The sequence below is a fragment of the Zea mays genome, chromosome 9 (genome assembly GCF_902167145.1).
Source record: "Zea mays cultivar B73 chromosome 9, Zm-B73-REFERENCE-NAM-5.0, whole genome shotgun sequence".
Lineage (NCBI taxonomy): Eukaryota > Viridiplantae > Streptophyta > Magnoliopsida > Poales > Poaceae > Zea > Zea mays.
In genome coordinates, this window is record NC_050104.1 from 13934546 (window position 1) to 13956966 (window position 22421).

Below are 22421 nucleotides of genomic sequence, written 5' to 3' on the forward strand. Positions count from 1 at the left end.
CGCAACTACTTTGGATGAGGCAAACCCTCAGGGACTTTGGCTACAATCTGAGCAAAGTCCCACTCCTATGTGATAATGAGAGTGCTATCCGCATGGCGGAAAATCCTGTTGAGCACAGCCGCACAAAGCACATAGACATCCGGCATCACTTTTTGAGAGACCACCAGCAAAAGGGAGATATCGAAGTGTTTCATGTTAGCACCGAGAACCAGCTAGCCGATATCTTTACCAAGCCTCTAGATGAGAAGACCTTTTGCAGGCTGCGTAGTGAGCTAAATGTCTTAGATTCGCGGAACTTGGATTGAATTGTAGCATACATGTATTTATGCTTTTGATCATGTTCCTTTTTGCATTTTGTTGCTTATTATGGTGCTCAAGTTGTACAAACACTCCCTGGACCTCACAAGTCCGTTGCAAAGTGATGCACATGTTTAGGGGGAGATGTGTTACAACTTGACCCTTGGAGACTAACCATGTGCTTGAGTTTGATGATTTAGTCTCGAAGGAGGATTAAAAGGGAACAAGTGGACTTGGACCATGCAAGACTTCCACTGCACTCCAATGAAAAGAGTAACTTTTCCAAGTTCATCTTTTAAACTCTTATTGCCTATTTGCTCTTAATTGAAGAATTTGGTGAGGCAATGGGGTTAAAGGGCCAAGATTGATCCCGTTTTGGTGCTTGATGCCAAAGGGGGAGAAAATAAAGGCCAAAGCAATAAATGGATCAGCTACCACTTGAGAAACTTTGAAAACAGTAGGATAGAGTTTTTGGTTTGTCAAAACTCTTGCATTGTCTCTTTTGTCAAAAGTTGGCCTCTTGTGGGGAGAAGTGTTGATTATGGGAAAAGGGGGAGTTTTTGGAATCTTGAATCAATTTTCTTTGGAAAACCTCTCTTTATGTCTCTACAAGTGGATTTGACTTAGAGATAGGATTTTGTGTTTGATTTGCAAAAACAAACCAAGTGGTGGCAAAGGATGATCCATATATGCCAAATTGAATCAAAATAAATTTGAGTTTTTATTTTGAAGTGATATTGCACTTGTTCTAGTTGCTTGATGTTGTGTTGGCATAAATCACCAAAAAGGGGGAGATTGAAAGGGAAATGTGCCCTTGGGCCATTTCTAAGTATTTTGGTGATTGAGTGCTAACACAAGTGCTTAAATGTGAATCTATGCCCATGGATGAACAAAGTGCAAATCAAGAGCAAAGGTATGTTTCTAAGTCTTAGTACATTGGTTTTGTGTACTAATATACTTGTCTAAGTATCAGAAACAGAAAGAAGAAGAGAAGAGAAGAGTTGGCTGAGTACAGCCAAGAGGCTGTTTCGGTCTGGGGCACCGGACTGTCCGGTGGTGCACCGGACAGTGTCCGGTGCGCCAGGCTGACTCGGCGTGAAGTGGCCGCTCTCGGGAATTTGCCGACGGCGTACGGCTAAAATTCACCGGACTGTCCGGTGTGCACCGGACTGTCCGGTGTGCACCGGACTGTCCGGTGAGCCAACGGTCGGCCGGGCCAACGGTCGGCCGCGCGATCTGCGCGGGACACGTGGCCGAGTCAACGGTCGAAAGGGGGCACCGGACTGTCCGGTGTGCACCGGACATGTCCGGTGTGCACCGGACATGTCCGGTGCGCCAACGGCTCCCGCATCTGCAACGGTCGGCTTCGCCATTTAAGGAAGGAAATCGGGCACCGGACAGTGTCCGGTGTGCACCGGACTGTCCGGTGCGCCCGATGACAGAAGGCAAGATCAGCCTTCCAGAATTGCTCTCAACGGCTCCTAGCTGCCTTGGGGCTATAAAAGGGACCCCTAGGCGCATGAAGGAGTACACCAAGCAACCTTAGAGCATTCTTGATCATCCACACTCAGTCTTTGCGCACTCGTTTGTCATTCTCAGTGATTCGAGCTCCGTTCTAGTGAGAACTTTGAGATAGTCTTTTGAGCTCGATTCTTGGCCGTGTGTGTGCGCATTTTGCTGTGGATTTGTGTGTGTTGCTTCCCTCCCTTACTCCGTGCTTCTTTGTGAACTTTAAGTGTAAGGGCGAGAGACTCCAATTTGTGGAGATTCCTCGCAAGTGGGATAAAGATAAGCAAAGCAAAACACCGTGGTATTCAAGTGGGTCTGTGGACCGCTTGAGAGGGGTTGATTGCAACCCTCGTCCGTTGGGACGCCACAACGTGGAGTAGGCAAGCGTTGGTCTTGGCCGAACCACGGGATAACCACCGTGTCATCTCTGTGATTGATCTTTGTTGGTTATTGTATTTTGTTGAGGATTCCTATCTAGCCACTTGGCAATTATTGTGCTAACGATTAACCAAGTTTTGTGGCTTAAGTTTTCAAGTTTCACAGGATCACCTATTCACCCCCCCTCTAGGTGCTCTCAAGGGCCACCACGACATTCGGCGTCAGCTGGTGGACCTGGACCTCGAATCTCCGCAGGACCTCCGCCACGAATCGATGTGCAGGCAGACGAAGGCCAACGGTGAAAAACGCCTCAAACATGACCAGCTCGCCCTCCGGCTCGGGGACCTCCTCTGCCCCCGGGACACGCCCCACTCCGCTGCCAAAATATCCAAGTTGCTGCATATCCTGAACGCGGACCGAGGAAATCCGTGACACGCCAAACTCCACTGTATCACCAGGATGTAGCTCCTCCGCCGCCAAGTTGCTCAAAGTGTCCTCGGACGATGCGCCGGCCGGCGGTGTACTTGCAACAGACGAGGAAGAGGACGACATGACTACGTACCGTCGGCGGCGGCGGGCAGTCTGCTTCACGCGGGCCAGATCTCCGACGAGCAGGAGCAAGGAGGGCAGGCGAGCGGACGAGCGGTTTCAAAAGGAGGCTAGGGTTTTGCGGCGCGCAGAAAGTGAACCTGAACCGCGCCGCCTCGCCCCCCTTTTTATACACGGGACACGACGCTTCGGGAAACCCGCAGTCCAACAGTACCGCGTCCGTCAACGGTCACATCAAAAAACCCCGCAGAACTATTTCGAGCGAGGGTAGCGTCTCCACCGTCTAGCGACGTCTTCGGCACCAGATGACTTAGTCGAACTGGTCCCTCGGAGGGCAAATGTTGGGGCGAAGACGAAGACGCTACCCTTCGCTCCAGCCTTCGTCTATCTCGCTGCGCCGACAGGAAGCAGAACGGCCGGTGAGGTCCACCCTTCGTCTTATATATTACAAGACGAAGGCCTACGACGACGTCGCCCCGTCCCACGTCCCCACTCGACCTTGAGGCCCACGTGGGATTCGGCCCATTGTAACAGGCCCCGCACGGAGAGGCGTGTTACGGGCCTGATTTGTAATAACTTTTCTGTAATGACAGTCTGTAACCCTCCTTTATAGGAATATTCCGGGGATAGATCAGGTGCCTGAGGGTACATGCGTCCTTACATTGAGACGTTGGACACTCAGGCACCTATAAATACCTCCGTACAGTGCCTTTGAGAGGCTGGATTGACAGAGCTATTGCCACCTCGAGTCAAAACCTTGTTTACGTTGCTTTCATTCCTCCGTTGAATCAACTTACCCAGGAGAGCAAGTTCCAACAGTCGCCCACTACACCCTCACGCTAAGCCACCACCAATCGTGCTAGGTTAGTCGTCGTTGGTCTGTCACGAACATATGGAAGGATTAGATCGATTGAGGTAGAAGTGCAAAAGAGCCACCTTTCCAATTTCTTTAGAATTATTCTTTTTTCTCCAAAAATTTGAACTCAATCTAACATAGTTAGAAATAGGGGCACACAACATCGTCGATTTCGAAAAATATGCCATTTTTTTAAGTCTAGGAAAGAGATTTTTTAAGAATTGGCTTGCAAAAACGAGGATCATTTTACAATTGCCCCTTTTTAGATAAGCGTAGAATTCCAATATCATACCGTGACGAATTGACGATACAAATTATATGTTGTATTGAAATTATTTTCATTTGTATAGTTAATTAAGTAATAATTATACGAGTTAGATGGTTTCAAAAATAATGTATACTTTATAGATACGTATAATATCAGATATTTTATAGTCATTAAATACATATGCAAAAACTAGATAAAAATATATTTAAAAATATAAATATATCTATTTATTTTTTATATGCTAATCGCATACATTTGAAGATATTTTTATTTTCGCTAAAATGGTCGAAAGTCTCGGGTCTCGGCATCCGCATCCATCCGACCATCCCCCTGTAAACCCCACCGCGTGGGCCCGCATGTCACCGCGCCGCGCTGCTGCTGACAGCAGCGCGCCTGCACCCAACGACCCCGCCACTTTATCCACTCGGGGTGGGTGCACCACCACCTCTCGCCGACGCATGGGGCCTAGGGAATCCGACCCCACATGTCATACAACAGCGCCGCCTCTTGTGAGCGCGGCGGCGGCTATTTCCAGACCCCTCTCATCCCCGAAAGGCCAAGCCGGCTCCCGTCCCATCGCTCGCTTCCCCCTCCCGCGAATCATTCGATTCGGCCCGCCTCGTCTCGCCCGCCCGATTCGATTTGGCCGTCAGGGTGATCGGAGCCGGCGCTAGGGTTAGGGTTCCGGCGATCCCCATACCTATGGTGCAGCTGCCGAGCTCGGGGAAGCGGCACGCGGAGCCGGCCATGGCTCCGGCGCGGCGCGCGGCGACGGTCAAGCTAGAGGTGGAGGAGCTCGGGGCCGACGAGCGCTGCCCGCTCAGCAAGCGCGCCAAGGCAGCTCTGCCGATGCCCCCGACGCCTCCGCAGCCGCAGCAGGTAGATCCGGAGTCGTTTTTTTTTCTCTTCCGGAGTTTTGGTGTGCTCGATTGGCAGTGGGCTGGTTAGCGACTTGCTCTGGCCATGTTTGATACCAATCGGGGGAGTTGTGTTAGGATCTTTGGTGGCGAGTTTAGCGTGGTATTTTTGGGAAAAGTAGGCGAGCTCAGCTGTGAAATCCAGGCGTTCGATCCAAATTACCCTCGTACTCGAGGACTAGAGGAAGCTGCAACGAAGAGTGATTCTCGTACAGCTTATTTCGTGCAGACAAATTTCCCACGTGTGTTATGTATGCTACTCTTGCAATGCAAATCTCCTCTGTCTAGGTGCAAAAGACAGGTTGACATTTTATAGTCCACACTTACTTTCCCTATCTGTGCATTCTGATGCTCTAAAACAAGCAGGGAAAAAGAAACAATAGTTTAATCATGCTCGTGACGCCATATTCTACCATGCTGTCCAATTAGTAAGCCCTGTCATGGTACAAATCTATGGTTGGAATTTGCTACTATCATCTAGACACATAAGCACAGATGCCAGTAACATGTTGTGGGCTTGGTGCATTCACAGAGGATAGCACTGTACTGTACTAGTGTACATGTATGTACTCTGTGCACTAGGTAAGGTTTTGTTTAGAGGATTCCAGTCCATTATATGGCCAATATATATGCGTTCATACTTTATCTGGACAACACTTGCTGTCTGTTCAAAATATATGTCAGGAATGAACGGAAAATATGAATAACTTTGTTGAGAAAATAATCTGAACTGGCTATTTATCCCTAGGTAGTTGTATGCATATATAATTGCAGAATTTTCAGCTTTGAGATTTATTGTTGTTATGTTGTTGGACTCTTTCAGGATATGTACCACAATGTACTCGATGAACCTAGCCCATTGGGTCTGCGGCTGAAAAAAAGTCCATCACTCTTGGATTTGATTCAGATGAGACTTTCTCAAGCATCCAATGCTGGCGAGTCATCCATGGACAACAGCGGTTCTGAGCCTTCCAAGAAGAAAGACAATAAATCTGGTGCTTCTGCAGCAGGCGAACGACTAAAAGCTTCGAATTTTCCTGCAAGTATATTGAAGATTGGTTCATGGGAGGTGGGTGGGTTTGATTTTTTCTGTTCTAGTGTTCTTTTATCAGCTCTGATCCTCTGATACAACCTCATTATGCATTAGGTGTATGTCCCCCCACCCACCCACCCACACACACACCACACCACATTCACACTTCACATGAAAGACGCAACATCAGTGAATTATGATGCTTTATTGTGACGTAGCGAATGCGTTAAATTAAATACTCTTATGCAGTAATTAGTAAACCCCTACCGTAGCTGTTTTGTACTTTTGTCTGTAGTCTATGCAACTTGAAGCTAATATTCATGCAATTATAATACTGATACTCTGCTGTAGTATGAACTGTTAGTGCAAGTGTGCAACACCGATGCATCTTCTTTGTTATCCAATCTTTTATGTATCTTTTGTTGCAACAATTGTTTAAGAGCAAAACTCTGTGCATGCCAGTACATCCAGTAATTCATATAATAGTTCACCAGGACGAAATTTGCCCTTAAATGTCTTAATTAAAGTTCTCTCTGTTCTTGTGCAGTATGTGTCACGGTACGAAGGTGATTTGGTGGCAAAGTGTTACTTTGCAAAGCATAAACTTGTGTGGGAAGTTCTGGAAGGTGGCCTTAAGAGTAAGATAGAGATTCAATGGTCAGATATTACTGCTTTGAAGGCAACTTGCCCCGAAAATGGCCAAGGAACCTTGGACGTGGCGGTACGTTTATCTGGAGATGTTTGTTTCTTTTTTCTTTTTAGTTCGCTACCTCTGTTTCGATTCTGAGGCGTTCTCCTTTTCCTGAAGTTGGCCAGACCACCTCTTTTCTTTAAAGAGACAGATCCGCAGCCAAGAAAACACACACTGTGGCAGGCTACCTCAGATTTCACTGGTGGTCAAGCGAGTGTGCACAGGTACTATAATCGTTGAGGGCTCGTAATTGAAATGGATCTCATATGAGAAGATTGCTCCTATATATCTGGCAGTACCTCATACACATAGTACTGTTGGAGTATAAAGCATAGCTTATCTGCTTTACATTTAGATGTTCTGGTGGCATTCAAGATATTTACTATGTTTATCTGGGGTTCTGTAGTACTAGCGCGGCATGTTTTTTGCTTTATCGCTCCATTTTTGTTGGCTCTGGTTGCATTCCGAAGATATTTATGATGCTTACCTGGGATTCTGTAGCACTAAGTTTCTGGCTCATGTTTGTTATTAGAACAGATTGCCCCTTTTGGGAGCAGTTAGGTACTGTAGGACACATTTTAAAATTGTTTGTTTTAGTTGTATTGCTAAGGGATAAATTCTTTAGTTGTGGATCACTTTGACTTGAGTTGTATCATATCTAGATCCAATCTGCTTAGGAGCCACTTATAAATCTATTAACATAAGGAGACATTATCACTGTTTCAAGTAAAAAAAAAGAAAGATTTTGTCTTTCTATCCTTTATGTTTTGTCACTGATTATATGGCCACGTACTATGTACAGTTACTGATGCACTTATGTGCATCATAGGACCTCATCCAGTCTTCCTCAGGACATTTAACTATTTGCCATCTTTACGGATGACACTAAATAACCAGTCACTGACATGGCATTTTGTTTGCCATCCACCTCGTAAAGATGGCAAAAAATAGGCTATCTCCAGCAGGTTTGTGTATATGGGCGTGCAAAGTACTGTTTTGCACTGTAGACCGCACTGTTTACAAAGTGGAGTTTTAAATAGACAGTGGGATAGAGAGGCTGCTGGAGACAGCCTTGTTAGATTGTCCTTCTTCTCTGGGCTCTAAAATAATCCATATAGACTTTCACACCGCATAAGGGGAAGGGAAAAGGTATGTTGGCATGCATTCAAATGTAGCTTTTCGGAACCAGGTACCTATTTAGTAAAGATATGGTCCATGGTATTATCTATGACACTGAACTTTGATTATAAGTTTATAACAGAGTGGTATCGTCTACTACTCAGAACATTGGTTTATAACAGAGCACCATTTATACTAGTTGAGCCTCTACTCCTTTGTTCAGTATTCTGATTATTCAAAAGTTTGCAGGCGGCATTTTCTGCAGTGCCCTTCAACCTTGTTGAGCAAGAATTTTGAGAAGCTTATTCAGTGTGATCAGCGGCTATATCAATTGAGTCAACAACCGGAAATCACATTAGACTCTGCGTTGTTTGAACCTAGGAGCTCAATATTTGAGGATCCGGTTGAATCAAAATGTGCTGGGTTTACTAATTTGAAAGATGAACATGAGGCTCTACCTGGCTATTCAGGCCCGGTGTCACCATGTGCTGGTTCCTCCATATCTGCTAAGAATGAAAACAATGATTCCATTGGAATGACAGCTGAATATCTTTCTCAGACAGTAGGAACAGGTAATTTAAATCCTGTGATGGCATCTTCTTCATTCCTTTCCGCTCTCGCAGCACGTTGCGAGTTGCGCTGCCTTACTGCTCTGCTTATCAGCACCTTAAAGTATAAGTGCCCCCTATCTGTATGTGAGGCAACCATGTACATGATTTGCTTTAGTTCTTTCGTTAGATGCATATCTAAGATTGAATATATGGCTGATGTGCTAGCCTGCACATTCTCTAATCCTCTCCTGTCGTCGAATCAAAATTTCAAGGTGTTTCACATGATCACAAGATACATCTGCAAATATTTTAATTACTCTTTCTAACCCCACAGGCATTTTTACAGGAGTTGGTGCTGTAGGTGTACAAGCTGTTGGCAGAAATGTGAATGGTGCAGCACCAGAATTCACTATTCCCCACTGGTGGAGTCAATTGAAGGTGCCTGGGCTTAGACCATCGATGTCTGTGGATGATTTTGTGAACCACCTAGGCAACTGCATCTCAGAGCAGATCACTTCAGGCAATCCGGCGTTGGCCAACAACGAGGTGCCGACCAAAGAAACACTTGAGGGGATTGCTCAGTACCTTCTTGGTGACACACAAGGCCCACCGGTTTCTGCTTCAGACGAGAGATCACTGATGGCCAGGGTGGACTCCCTCTGCTGTTTGATTCAGAAAGACACAGTGCCGGTTACCAAACCAAAACCTGAGCCAAATGACAGCGACAGCATCGGTGTTGAAGCCTCGGATGGTTCCGACGAAGAATTCAGCTCTGCACCAACTGGGAAACCTACAGATGCCACCAATCTACCAGCCATGTCAAGAAAGGATTCGTTTGGGGAGCTGCTGACTAACCTCCCCCGCATTGCCTCGCTACCACAGTTCCTCTTCAAGATACCAGAGGGTACAGAGAACTGAAGCTGGAAGTCAAGACCTCGCGCCCTTATGCTGTAAAGATTGTACCCAAGCAATAAGAAATCCGGTAGGTTGTATTCTGGTGCACCAGTTCCCCGCCCTGTAAATGTGACACTCGGTAGGTTGCCCCAGCTGTGTGTTTCGCGACTGAAATGGGTAGTGGAAAAATTGAGATGTTCGTTGGTTCTTTTAACTCAATCGTGTCCCACGCAAAACTTCTGAGCTTAATTTTCAGGCGGCACCTCCACTGGTACCCTGTATGTTCCTGATTGACGTGTATATAAAGGTTGTTTCGATCTGTCATGAACGTAAGGTTTTCAGATTGACATGTTCCAGATTGACGTGAATGTAATGTTTTCATCTGTCATAACTCATAACCACTCAGTTTCGTTGTTAATTTTGTGCCATAACTCAAACACTCGGTCCCGTTTTTAGTTTTGGGTCTGTTAGGTTGGCTTTTAATTTTTACGCGACTATAATCATGTCAAACCAAAATAGACCGTGGCTTGGTGTGCACGTGATGGGCTGATGGCGTTGGCGTGCCGGGCCGTGCCGCGCTCCACCCAACATAATCACACGATCCGCACCCAAGACCAAACACATCATCATGCTAGTTCCTCACCTGCAACTGCAAGTCTGTCACCCCGCTCACGGGACCAGATCGCAGTGTTGTATACGCTATATATTTCGCGGCATAGTTGCGTAGCTACAGTATTTCATCAATTATATTTATAGCGCGTGCAAATCGTTATGATACTAGTATTGACCATAGCAAGAAATCGTGTGTTATATAAAGGAAAAAATATAATAGTGGAATTAGAATGAATAAAATATGTATTAATAGTTGATATAGAAGGAATATATATATAGCGGTAGTGTGGAAAATTATAATATAAAGTAAGGAATCTTGACGACTAAAGGATTATAGATCAAAGATATGGCACTGAGGATAGCCTCACGGGCGGCGGCTCGCGTGTCCCGCCAGCTAGCCGCACACTTTCCTCTCTTTCAGTTTCGCTTCGCAGACTTCGCTTGCGCTTCACCCAACCTTAACCGCAACGGTTCCCGTGCGGAGTTTTTATTATGAATGAATGAATACGAATTCAGAGCACGAGCGCCGTTGATTGGCCGCTACTAGTACTACCAGCTAGGCCACTGCTCCTCTGCTACCCGCTAACCTCGCGCCGGAGTCGTCGCCCACGATGGCCTACCGATCCGCAGTGCTCTTGCCCGCCCTCCTACTGGCCGTCGCCGTCGTCGTGGCCTCCGCCGCCGCCGGGGACGGGAGGTGGCGGGAGGAGCAGGCGCGGGACCGGGTGCCGCGGGTGCCGGGGCAGGCCTTCAACACCAGCTTCGCGCAGTACGCCGGGTACGTGACCGTCAGCGAGCAGCGCGGCGCTGCGCTCTTCTACTGGTTCTTTGAGGCCGAGAAGGACCCGGGGTCCAAGCCCCTCGTGCTCTGGCTCAACGGAGGTGCGTGCGCTACCTACCTACGTACCCATACCTTATCACCCGCCCGCCTGCTGCGTGCTTCGCTTCGCGATCCGTTTCGTACTGTGATGACTGTTTGGGTCTGATGGGTACTTGGGGGAGATCTGTGGACTAATCATCTGATTGAGGTTGCGGGGGATCGGGCAACCAAGGATTTTCGGACTTCGGTGTAGGTGACCTGTGGTCTCCAGCTTGTTTTTTAACAGGGGAGCCGAGAGTGATGCCTTGCGTGCGCTGTGTGTACATGCACAGATGCTTGTGGTACCCTCATTCTTGCCAGGACTAGGATTTAGCTTGGGGGCCGTAAGTTTAGATCAAGTATTAAATATACTCTAATTACAAAACTAATTACATCGATCAAGATTAAACTTTAATAGAAAAAGAGAGAGACGAGGATTAAACGACAAGACAAATCTGTTAAAACTAATTAGTCCATGATTCACTCATGTGATGCTACAATAAACATTTACTTATCATATGTTCATTTGTGTAATTAGACTACATTTAAACATCCTATGTGATACTAACTAAACTTTAGTAAAGGGGTATCCATTGTCTGGATAGCTCTTTTAATTTTCACCCAACTCTCTCTCTGAATGACGACTGTGCAAGCATGCAAGCAAGTTGGATCTCTAGATCGTGATCTAATTTGTCGTTTTTTAATAAAGCTACATGAGTTGGTGGTCGTGAGCATTAGATTTAAGCTATATATAAGTAGAACTTTTTTTTTCTCAAACACGCAGGAGACCTGCTTATCATTTCATAAATAGAAGAAAACAGAAAGAAAAAGGACAGGTCCACAGCCCACACACCCGAAAGCTAACAACATGGAAAGGCCCTTGGCCCCAGCCATACACCACAGAGTGTGGTCGTCGTCGGCCAACCCTAACACACTATACAAATTAGGAGAGATCCCCTTGAAGACGCAATCGTTGCGGTGTTGCCAAATATCCCAAGCTCCAAGGATCACCAGCGAATTGAAACCAATCTTGCGAGGACCATCACCTAGATCGACAGAGCTGCTCCACCATATATAAGTAGAACTAGTAGGCAACAGGTTACCATTGGGTTATTGGTAGACTTATCCGGTCCATGATATGTTTCTCTTTACTGAAGTTCATCTGTTGTACGGTAGCACAATATATCAGTTAAATTACTTCATGTAAATCTTTCAGGGCCTGGATGCTCGTCCATTGCTTTTGGACTTGGAGAAGAAGTAGGACCTTTCCATGTTAACGCAGATGGGAAGGGGGTCCATGTCAATCCTTATTCTTGGAACAAAGGTACCATCCAATTAAACAAATATGTTCACAAACAATACTACTGTTTTCCGTTTTTAATTTCTGCATGTGTTGTTATGTGTTTTTTCTTTGCACTTTTGTTTCCGATCTCCACGGATTGTTGGATTGTTGATACTGTCAGTAAATTGTATTTTTTTTCTATTATACAACTAACCTCAGTTAGGCAGCAGTTTACTACATTTCGCAGTAGCTTAGCATTCTTAGCCTTTGCTTTTTTGTGAAGCAAACTGGTAGGCTTGTATATACAATCTGGGAAGGATCACAACTGTGAAAAGATGAACATGAAAAAAAGAAGAAAGAACGGTTTTTCGAGTATGCCTGCCAACTAATTTTTTCCCTGGATTTTAATCTTTCCTTAAGCTCAACCTTATTAGCACAAATTCTTGCCTTTAGTCGTGGAGTTGATTTCAGTTCTGTTAGATGCAAAGTGCAACTTGACCATTGATTCATGAACCTTTTCTAAGTTCTGATAACCATATTGGATAAAACTCTTGTTCCATTCTTTTTAGAACTTTCCTTTTTAGCAAAACTGTTAAGATTTTTCTATAGCTAAGCTTACATGGTCTTTTTTTCTTCTTCTTCTATCGAACAAGTCAGGATAGCCGTGTGACATTTGATACAAGAAAAAGAGTAGCGTATCAGTTCTTATACACTGTTTAACCCACCTTTATACTTCATTACTTCAAGGACAGATCTGTTAATAACGTCTTTCGTTTTGCAGTTGCAAATTTACTGTTCCTTGATTCACCTGTTGGTGTTGGTTACTCATATTCAAACACCTCTGATGATGCTTTAAAAAATGGGGATGCAAGAACTGGTACTGTAGTCCCTGCACTATTGTATTCCTGGCCCTGAAAGAAATTTTATTAGAATTTTCTCACTGGTTCTCTCAATATTTTACAGCCACGGATTCATTGGCATTCTTACTGAAGTGGCTTGAACGCTTTCCTCAATACAAGGAACGCGAATTTTATTTGACAGGGGAGAGTTATGCTGGTGTGTACCTTCTATGAAATTCTCTGTGTATTAACAACTATTTTTTTCTTTCTAAAAACATGGCAAAACTTTGATGGAACTCCAATTTGGTTAGGTCACTATGTTCCTCAACTGGCTCAAGCCATAAAAAGGCACCATGAGGCTACTGGTGACAAATCAATTAATCTAAAGGGCTATATGGTATGTTTTTGGTAATTTTGCCTTTACTTCTCCAATACCACCAACTAAATTAGATATTTCTTGTTATATTTATAATTTACTTTGAAGTTTTTTGTTGTCCCTTGTGTCCTATGTCCTTGTCATAAAAGAACCTTGAACTTTTGATTTGCAAATCAAGTGTATTGTTATCCTAATTAGTATGTTGGGCTAATGCAATGGTTGACTGACCTTTGTCTGCTACCCACTTATATATGTTATCCTAATTAGTATTGTTATGTTTCCTCATTGGTTTTGCTTTATTGATTATCAAAGGATCGTATTTGATAGTTGGCTCCAATCTGTATTGAGATGTATTTTGAACTATATCAACCAGAATTATAGTGTTGTTTCGTTATATTTAAGTCATTCTATGCAGGTAGGGAATGCTCTCACTGATGATTTCCATGACCACTATGGAATATTTCAATTCATGTGGACTACTGGCCTGATCTCTGATCAAACATACAAGCTGCTGAATGTTTTCTGTGACTACGAGTCCTTCGTGCATTCGTCTCCACAGTGTGATAAGATTATGGATATTGCTAGCACTGAAGCTGGAAACATTGATTCATATAGCATCTTCACACCTACATGTCATGCATCTTTTGCCTCTTCAAAGAACAAAGTGATGAAAAGGCTACATGTAAGTTTTGAATCCAAAACTCAAGCGATAGTACGTAGTTTCTGGAGTACATGAGTAGCAATGAAAATCTAACAGAGTTATCATGTCCTAAATGCTCGTGTTCAAATTCATCATACACATGTGGACATTTGATTTTGTAAATTTATATAATAAAAAGTAATGGTTAATATAATCGATTATGTGAATTCTCTATTGTTGATCCTAATGCCACACCAACATGCATGCAAACACCAATAGAGGCACATAAATTAATATAAGGTGAAAGTAGCAGAAACTACCAGGCTACCACCTACCCTATTTGTTATAATAGTAAAGACTGAAGATATATCACTACATTTTGACTCTGCTGCATATATATGTGTAAGTTACATGACTGTTGCTTTCTCCCAAAAATAAAAAGGAATATTGCAGTTTTAGATTCACTGTTAGTCTTTTTTTGTACTTAAAAATTCTCAAAGGAGTTCCATTTGGGCTACAGTCTAGTTTACAATCTCATCCTAATTCTGGTATCTCAGATCGGGGTCCAGAAACCACCTGACCAAACCAGGAATTTGGGCTACATGTATATTGTTTTAAATGGATTGCGTAGAACACTACTAACGTTTAGGGGTGAAAACGGAAATGGTAATTTTCGGATACCAGGAACTGTTTTCGAAGTTTTACCGAAATTTAGGTCTAAACGAAAACGGTTACCGAAAATACGGAAACGGAATCGGAAACGGTTTGGATCTCTTCCGACCGTTTCCGAAAATTACCATTTTTATTTGGTATTTTACCGTCGATAATAAATTCTGTATTTTTCAGAAAAATATTAAATCTGAACCGATCTTTATAAATTCATTTTAGCTTAGAAAAATATGAAACAAATTTTATTATTTTTCCTAAAATCAAGATCTATCTAATGGTATATAGTTTAGAAATTGGAATCATTTGAAACTTTTATAAATCTATTTATGTTTTCTTACCTGCTATTACTCTTGATACGTATATTCATAATTTGCACGAGAACTTAAGAAAGACCAAGAAGACACTAATTATATTGACTATGCCAAGTAGTAGGAGTACAATTAGAATGTAAGTGTCATATCATTATACACATCTTGATTCTACTTTATTTACATACATAATAATGATTTTATTATTGTATGAATTCTTACCTTATATATTTATTGTGACCTCCTATCTTATATATTATTACTAATTTTGTATGAATATATGACTTGCGTGAATTTTTGAAGTCAATTGAGGGTACATGTTATAATTTTTATCGATCGTATTTTGGATTCCGATTATAGCCGGCGTAATTTTCATATCTAACTTTTGTTTCCGGATTACCGATGTCGTTTTCGTTTCCGAAGTTACCGTTTTTGATCTCGTATCCGAGGAAATATATGAAAACAAAAATGTTTTTGTGTTTACAAACTGTTTCCGTTCGTTATCACCCCTACTAATGTTAGATGAGGCAGAATTTTTAAAGCAAGATACAAAATTTAAAAGGACAAATCGGAGGTGCACCACAATCTGGCGGCATCTAGTTCTGGCCTGGATGTGCAGTTTTAACTTCAATTATGAACCCAGATCTATAAAGTTGATTCTGTGTGTCATATTGCAAATGGAAACATCTGACATTTACTGTCATTGTTCTTTAACCAACAGTTCCACATATCTTCTGACATGATTCCTTTTAATAGTCTGCTGGAAAAATGGGAGAACAGTATGATCCATGCACTGAGAAGCATTCAACTGTATACTTCAATCTAGCTGAGGTTCAGAAGGCACTTCATGTTAATACAGTCATTGGAAAATCAAAATGGGAGACTTGCAGGTAACTTTTATGATTGTATTTTAGACATCTGATGCTGTTATTACCCTGATATGTTGGATCATGAATTCTTGATGAACTAACAAGTGATTCATCTTATAAATTTTCTCCTTTGCTGACATTTCTTGTTTTTTTATTTGTAATTGCACTGTTCATTTTAGCAACAAAAAGATTACCTATTCTACTTTCCACTAATCCACTGCATGATGTATGGCTCTTGATCTTATTATAAAAAAATTACAGACTTAGTACCAGAGGCTTCCATATGAGTAGGGTCTAGGAAAGGGATAAACCGAAACAAGCCTTCTCCGCAAATACGGAGAGGCTGCTTTGAACTCGCGACCTAATGACTCAGTGAGATAGCTCTCACCACTGCACTAGGCCTGCTCTTCGGCTATTGATTATTACTACCACAGTAATAACTTTGGATCAGGGTGATTATAGAAGCAATTCTACTGTTGTATGTTTATGCTTTTCAATATGAATAGATATTTCTTGGATTGAGCTTTTCATTTCTCAAGGTTATTTCATAATTCATACTAATTAAATTGTATTAATGAATATCAATGACACAAAACACTGATAATAATATTTTGTCATCCATAAACTTTTTCCATTTGTTATCTACTCTTTTTAATACTATATTTTGGCACTGTCAATCTCTACAGTGAAGCTGTTAATACTCATTGGGGGGATTGCGAAAGATCTGTGCTGCATATCTATCATGAACTTATACAGTATGGCCTCCGTATATGGGTGTTCAGGTGATTCCTAATACTGGGTTTTGAAGGACAAGTGGCTATCCCACCCAACCCAAACATAGTTCTTATATGTCTTTTACTGAGTTTTAAGAATCAGTTTGGCTCGTTCTAAAGAAAAGAATTGGTTTGATTTCTTAACTCGTCCAGAAAATTGCGTATAAATTTGTTGTAGATAACTAGTTTATATATGCATAAAACTGTAAACAAAAGTATTACATCGATAAAAGATATGAATTTTTCTCGTTCTTACCCGCCCCAAAAACTTTTGCAGTGGAGATACAGATGCAGTGATTCCAGTGACTTCAACTAGATACAGCATCGATGCTCTCAAGCTTCCAACAATAACTCCATGGCATGCTTGGTACGACGATGACGGTGAGGTAGGTCCTTTCTCACCTAAGCTCATAGGTCTTCAATAGTACTAGCAGCTGCGCACGTTTAATTTGTGGTGTGTTTCTGCATTCTTTGCCCTCAGTATCTCTGTTACCATTAAAGCTGAACAAATTAATGCCACCAATCCATGTCGTCAGAGTTATGTTGTCCATTCTTGCTAAAAGACAAGGAAACAATAATTATATAATCAATCGGATACTGTTGTTTTACATTTGTACACCTGCAGCTACGGCACCTCTTCCGGTGCAATTCATTTTTATGAACCATATCTATATCTGAGACTAAAATCTGTTTTGGTTGCTTAACTTACGTTTGTCAATGTTACAAGTTTTAGCTTTTAAATAAACATATCCGTAGCAGCACGCACTGTGCTCAATTCACTACAGACAGTTCTATATTTTGTCCATTGAATGGTACTCAAAGCTTGAGACTTTGAGGAAACTAATGCTAGGGAAGGGAACCACAGGACATAGGACTCTAGTTCCTTGTGAAAGAAGTCCCACAATCTACATTCGGCAGTCCTAATCCGTTTTAACTCACAGGATGCCCCGTGCCCCCGTCTACTTTGTTTCAGACATATCACAGGGTGTGCTAACCTTTCATTGAATCTGTTATGCATAAGCATGGTTAGAGATGGCAACGGGTACAAACCCGCCGGGTTTTGCTATCCCAAACCCGTACCCGTGAAAAATATTTACACCCATTAAAAAACCCGTACCCGTGACGGGTTTGAAATTTTGCCCAAACCCGTACCCATCGGGTTAGCGGGTACCCACGGGTTACCCGCGGGTTTTATCTCCAATATACTTATTCTTTCTATAATCAATAAGTATCGTAATGATTAATGAGATCATGGTCCAAAATTTATGTAATGAACAACGAGTTCATGATTTGGTATAAAAAATATTAGTAGAGAGAATTAAATACAAATAATAAGTTGTATAATCAAGTTACCTTGCACTAAGTTATACATCCACCACATATATAACGCTAGTAATAACTATAATAGCAAGCAAGCAACACTCTCACCAACTACTTATACATTCACTATTTGATAAAAAATAGGAAGTAAATAGGTAGATAAAAAGTTTGTTGTTCGTTTATAAAATAAAATGACAATATACACTAGGTTTGGTCGGGTTTAAAAAACCCACGGGTTCACGGGTTTGGGTACTATAGGAACAAACCCGTACCCATGAACCCGTCGGGTATACATTTATGCCCATTAACAAACCCATGGGTATGAAAATTGACCCAAACCCGTACCCTAATGGGGTAAAAACCCATCGGGTTTCGGGTTTCGGGTACCCATTGCCATCTTCTAAGCATGGTCTTGGACCTGCAGAAGTCCGTACATACCCTGCTTAACCACCTAACCTACTTCAGATGGGAATTTCCCAAATGTTGGACACATGCTACCTGTCATGTTTTCCTTTTCAGTTGGGACCCACTGTATATTTACTGGTCTTTGCTGTACAGAACTCCTTACTACCGTTTAATTGATTCTTGCTCCAAAAGAAGAAAAAAAACATGTTCTTCTTTGGAGTACCCATCATCTATTCCTAATTTCTGATCATTACGTGTTTAAACAGGTCGGTGGATGGACCCAAGGGTACAGGGGACTCAATTTTGTGACCGTGAGGGGAGCAGGTCACGAAGTCCCTCTTCATCGACCCAAACAGGCCCTCACGCTAATCAAATCGTTCTTGACTGGGAGCCCAATGCCTGTGCAATCCAGCACACACAGCAACATGTAATCCGTGTTGTTGCAACTGATTCACGAGATGAATGAACATCCCGAAGCACCCAAGTCAGCCAGTTGTCCAACCCGGCTTGTTCTGCAACTTGCTGTAGTTGTTTATGTATCAGAGCTACCGGTGCCGGTTACCGCAGCAGCCGTGCTTTTGTCGGCCCTGTTGGTGCTTGTTGCAGTACCAGTTATCCCCTAAGGCAGGGGACAGAAACTGCGGAATAGTTTTTGTTTGCATTGACGTGACAGCACTGTAATCTTAAACATCGTACCATAGTCCTTTCTATGACAAAGGTGTGGTTTCTGATGTCTGCAATAAATGATCTGGACTTGGGGGGTAAAAATGAAATACTGCTGTGTTGCATTGCATTGCATCTCATCAGTGCGATCTTTATTATTGGCACTCCAAGAGGGCTTCGTATCAACGGAGTAAAATATCTATTTGCACGTGCATGCTTGCATATTAGTCTCGCCCTCTTAGAAACCGGGAATCCAGTTCCTAATGAACCGACATGTTTGCAAGCACTATAATTTTTATAAACCAGTTTCTTAGAAACCGGATGATTCTAGAGAAACCCTACCGCTAGCTCTTAAAAGATATTTAAGTGACTTTAAACAGTTAGCGCGTGTGGTATTTAAGTGGTTTTGTATAAGAGTAGAATTTGGTACTTATGAGATCACTTATCCTTGACAAAGGTTAAGAAATGGAGAGGGTGGTGGAGGTCAAGTTTTCTAATCAATTTCAGGTATATATATGTTGTTCATTTAAGGGAATTTTCCCTTTATTTTCTTTATGGAAAATAGAAGAAATGAACTTAAAAAAAAGGAAGGAAAGGTCAGCCGAGCTGGGCCACTTCAAGGGCCATGGGCCGAGCAGCCCAGCCGGCTGGCGTGGGAGAGCAGCCAGGGATCGAGCGGCCAGGAAGAGGTGGCCGAACGGCCGATGGCCAGAGCCAGAGAGAGATGGGCGACTCGGCAGCAGCCGAGTGAATGGCGGCGGCGGTGGTTTCAACGGCTGCTCCGTTCTCTACGGCTGGTTCGGCCAAGGCTCATGCGGATCCGGTTGTTATCCTCCTCTCCTATGCTCCTTAAGTATGGAGACAAGCCCCTGGCCATTCTCTCTCGGTAAAAAATAAAAACGCAGTTCCCTGTTTCTCTTCCTCCTCACGATTCCAGTCTCGGTGCAAATCGATCCCTTCGATTCTTGGTGTTCTGGTATTCGTCTTGTTGGTGGAAGAGAGTGGAGGTGGTGCTGTGCACGTGCTGTGCGGCATTAGTGTGTTGCTGTGCAGTTCCAGTGCGCCTGTGTGGTGCTCTGTATGCTCTGATTGTTGTCCACCGTGGCCTGGTGCTTGGGCTCCCTGCTGCGCGGTGTTCGTCTTCTCGGGCTGGTGCCGTGGACGTCTCCCTCGGCTCCGGCAGCGGCTCTAGTATCTCCGTCAACCTCCCGCCGTGCAGGCCCGGACGTGGGCGGCGGAATTGGTTTTCTGGGACAGAACTTCGTGTTCGCTGAGCTGGTCTTCCCACGTAGACAATCTACGTGCTGTAAGTTACCCGTTGCCTCACTTTATTTATTGAGTAATTTTGTGCAATCTGCTAGTATTATTTATTTGGGTGTGATTGCACAATTTGTGGGCGGATTAAATGCTCGATGATGATAGCGGTGTAGTGAGACAACGTGACAGTCTGGGTTTTAGTGTGTTGTTAATTTTCAGCATTGATATTATTTGTGCCTAGTCATCTTTTACTATTGTGCAGGCTGATTATTTAAGTTCACTATTATTCCTTAATTTTTGTGCACACTGTTTTGATCTTGATATTCATGCTTGATTTCTAGGCTCATAATATTTGATCTAAAACCCTGATTTGGTAAGATAGGACTGTCACGTTAGTCGAGGATCTTTGATCACCCTTTAGCGTTGGAGGGCTGTTTATTGCAGCAACCCGCTATTTTGAGAGCAATATTTTAATTTAAACAATCATGTTTATTTGTTTGATCTGCCTTCTTCATCTACTAGCCATGTTTAATTTGCAAATGGATTTGAGTAGCTATATTACATGTTTTCATGTTCTAGAATTGCTACTGTTCATTGCTGTTATAATTACATATGGCATTTATCTGAGTGATATGCTTGTTTTATTCGGAATTAGTATATTTAATATATTCAAATATGAAGGAAACATGTCACTTATTTCTCTAATATTACAACAATCCAGAAAACCAATTCCTATTATGGCCTCCAGTTCTGATGTCATTAAGCCTGAAGCGTTCGACGGCGCAAGCTTTAAACGCTGGCAGATTAAGACTCGCATGTGGCTCACTGACCTAAAATTATTTTGGGTAGTGACGTCGGCTGTTCCCCAGGCTGCATCAGATGATGCTGATGATGCAGCGAAGGCCGCCGCACTAGCGGAGAAGGCCAAGTGGGACGAAGCCAATGAGGCATGCTTGTCTCGTCTGCTGAACGTCTTGTCGAACCGCTTATTTGATGTGTACTCTCGTTTCACCTCCGCCAAGGGTCTATGGACTGAACTTGAGAACGAGTTCTCTGAAGTTGACAATGGCAATGAGTCATTCACAACGGAAAACTACCTCAACTATAAAATGGTTGAGGGAAGGTCTGTTATGGAGCAGCTACAGGAGATTCAACTCCTTGTTAGGGACTTGGTCCAATATGGTTGCGTCCTACCAGACAGTTTTCAGGTGAATGCAATACTGGCAAAGCTCCCGCCTTCTTGGCGAGACTTTGTGACTTCACGCCGCCACATGAAGAAGCAATTGACTCTCACTGAGTTGTCAGCTGCGATTAATGTGGAAGAGCGTGCAAGGTCCAGTAACAAGCCATCCCAGCAACTCCAGGCTCACGTTGTTGAGAAGGGTGGAGATAGAAAATTCCAGAAGAAGAAGAACTCTCCACAGAAGAATATGAACCAACCTAAGTCCAAAAAGATGAAGAAGAAAAAGGAGGACTTTATCTGCTACGTTTGTGGAGTCTCGGGGCATACAGCTCGGAGATGCAAACTTAGGAAGGGAAAAGGTCCTCCACCTCAGCGCAAAGAAGGGAACGTGGTGGTTAACTCCACCCCAGGGTATGCACCTCAGGCCTTTATGGCAAGTCCATCAGATGACTCGTGGATGGATTCCGGTGCTACTGTTCATATTTGTGCTGATCGATCCATGTTCTCTTCATTCCAGGGATTCAACAGCGCACCAGTCTTGATGGGAAATGGTGTTCCGGCAGCAGTTCGAGGTACTGGACAGGTCTACCTGAAGTTAACTTCAGGAAAGACGCTCGTGCTGAAGGACGTACTCTATGTGCCATCGATGAGCCGGAACCTCATTTCAGTGTCGCTGCTATGTCGACAGGGTCTCAAATTAGTGTTTGAGTCTAATAAAGTGGTCCTGTCTAAGTTTGGTACTTTTGTTGGAAAGTCATATGAGTCAGGCGGTTTGTTCCGTCTTTCTGTTTTGAACAATCATTCTTCTTACCATGTTAATGTGGTCTGTAATAACGATTCCATTAATAATATATGGCATTCCCGTTTGTGTCATGTGAATTTTGAGGCCATTAAGAGATTAAGTGACATGTCTTTAATTCCTGAATATAAACATGTTAAAGGTGTAAAATGTGGTATTTGTGTGCAAGCCAAGCAGCCTAGAAAACCGTTTCATACGGTTGAAGGCAGAAGTACCACTCCTTTAGAACTAATTCACTCAGATATCTGTGAGATGAATGGTATAATCACAAAAGGCGGTAAAAGATACTTTCTTACCTTGATAGATGATGCTACCAGGTTCTGTTATATTTACTTACTCAGAACTAAAGATGAGGCACTAGAACACTTTAAGATCTATAAGACTGAAGTTGAAAACCAGCTAGACAAGAAAATTAAAAGGTTACGGTCTGATAGAGGAGGTGAATACCTTTCCAACCTTTTTGATGAGTACTGCAAAGAGTGTGGAATCATTCATGAAACCACCG

At 43.0% G+C, this 22421-nt stretch overlaps 3 protein-coding genes across 3 annotated transcripts; all 3 read left to right on the plus strand.

Annotated features, from left to right (window-relative positions):
• Positions 1 to 4405: 4405 nt before the first annotated feature.
• LOC100275680 (uncharacterized) lies at positions 4406 to 9451 on the plus strand. Its single transcript, NM_001149708.2, has 6 exons — positions 4406 to 4736; positions 5598 to 5843; positions 6355 to 6528; positions 6616 to 6722; positions 7867 to 8189; positions 8515 to 9451. The coding sequence occupies exons 1-6, from the start codon at positions 4560 to 4562 to the stop codon at positions 9084 to 9086; spliced, it is 1599 nt and encodes a 532-aa protein (NP_001143180.2). The 5' UTR covers positions 4406 to 4559; the 3' UTR covers positions 9087 to 9451.
• Positions 9452 to 10137: 686 nt separating this feature from the next.
• LOC100279978 (Serine carboxypeptidase K10B2.2) lies at positions 10138 to 18782 on the plus strand. The gene is made up of 10 exons (NM_001152926.1): positions 10138 to 10556; positions 11750 to 11857; positions 12597 to 12692; positions 12779 to 12871; positions 12966 to 13051; positions 13446 to 13712; positions 15404 to 15537; positions 16203 to 16298; positions 16567 to 16675; positions 18281 to 18782. The coding sequence occupies exons 1-10, from the start codon at positions 10286 to 10288 to the stop codon at positions 18443 to 18445; spliced, it is 1425 nt and encodes a 474-aa protein (NP_001146398.1). The 5' UTR covers positions 10138 to 10285; the 3' UTR covers positions 18446 to 18782.
• A 1879-nt stretch (positions 18783 to 20661) lies between these two features.
• LOC118473273 (uncharacterized) lies at positions 20662 to 21996 on the plus strand. The gene is made up of 2 exons (XM_035962453.1): positions 20662 to 21528; positions 21635 to 21996. The coding sequence occupies exons 1-2, from the start codon at positions 20672 to 20674 to the stop codon at positions 21657 to 21659; spliced, it is 882 nt and encodes a 293-aa protein (XP_035818346.1). The 5' UTR covers positions 20662 to 20671; the 3' UTR covers positions 21660 to 21996.
• Positions 21997 to 22421: the final 425 nt, after the last annotated feature.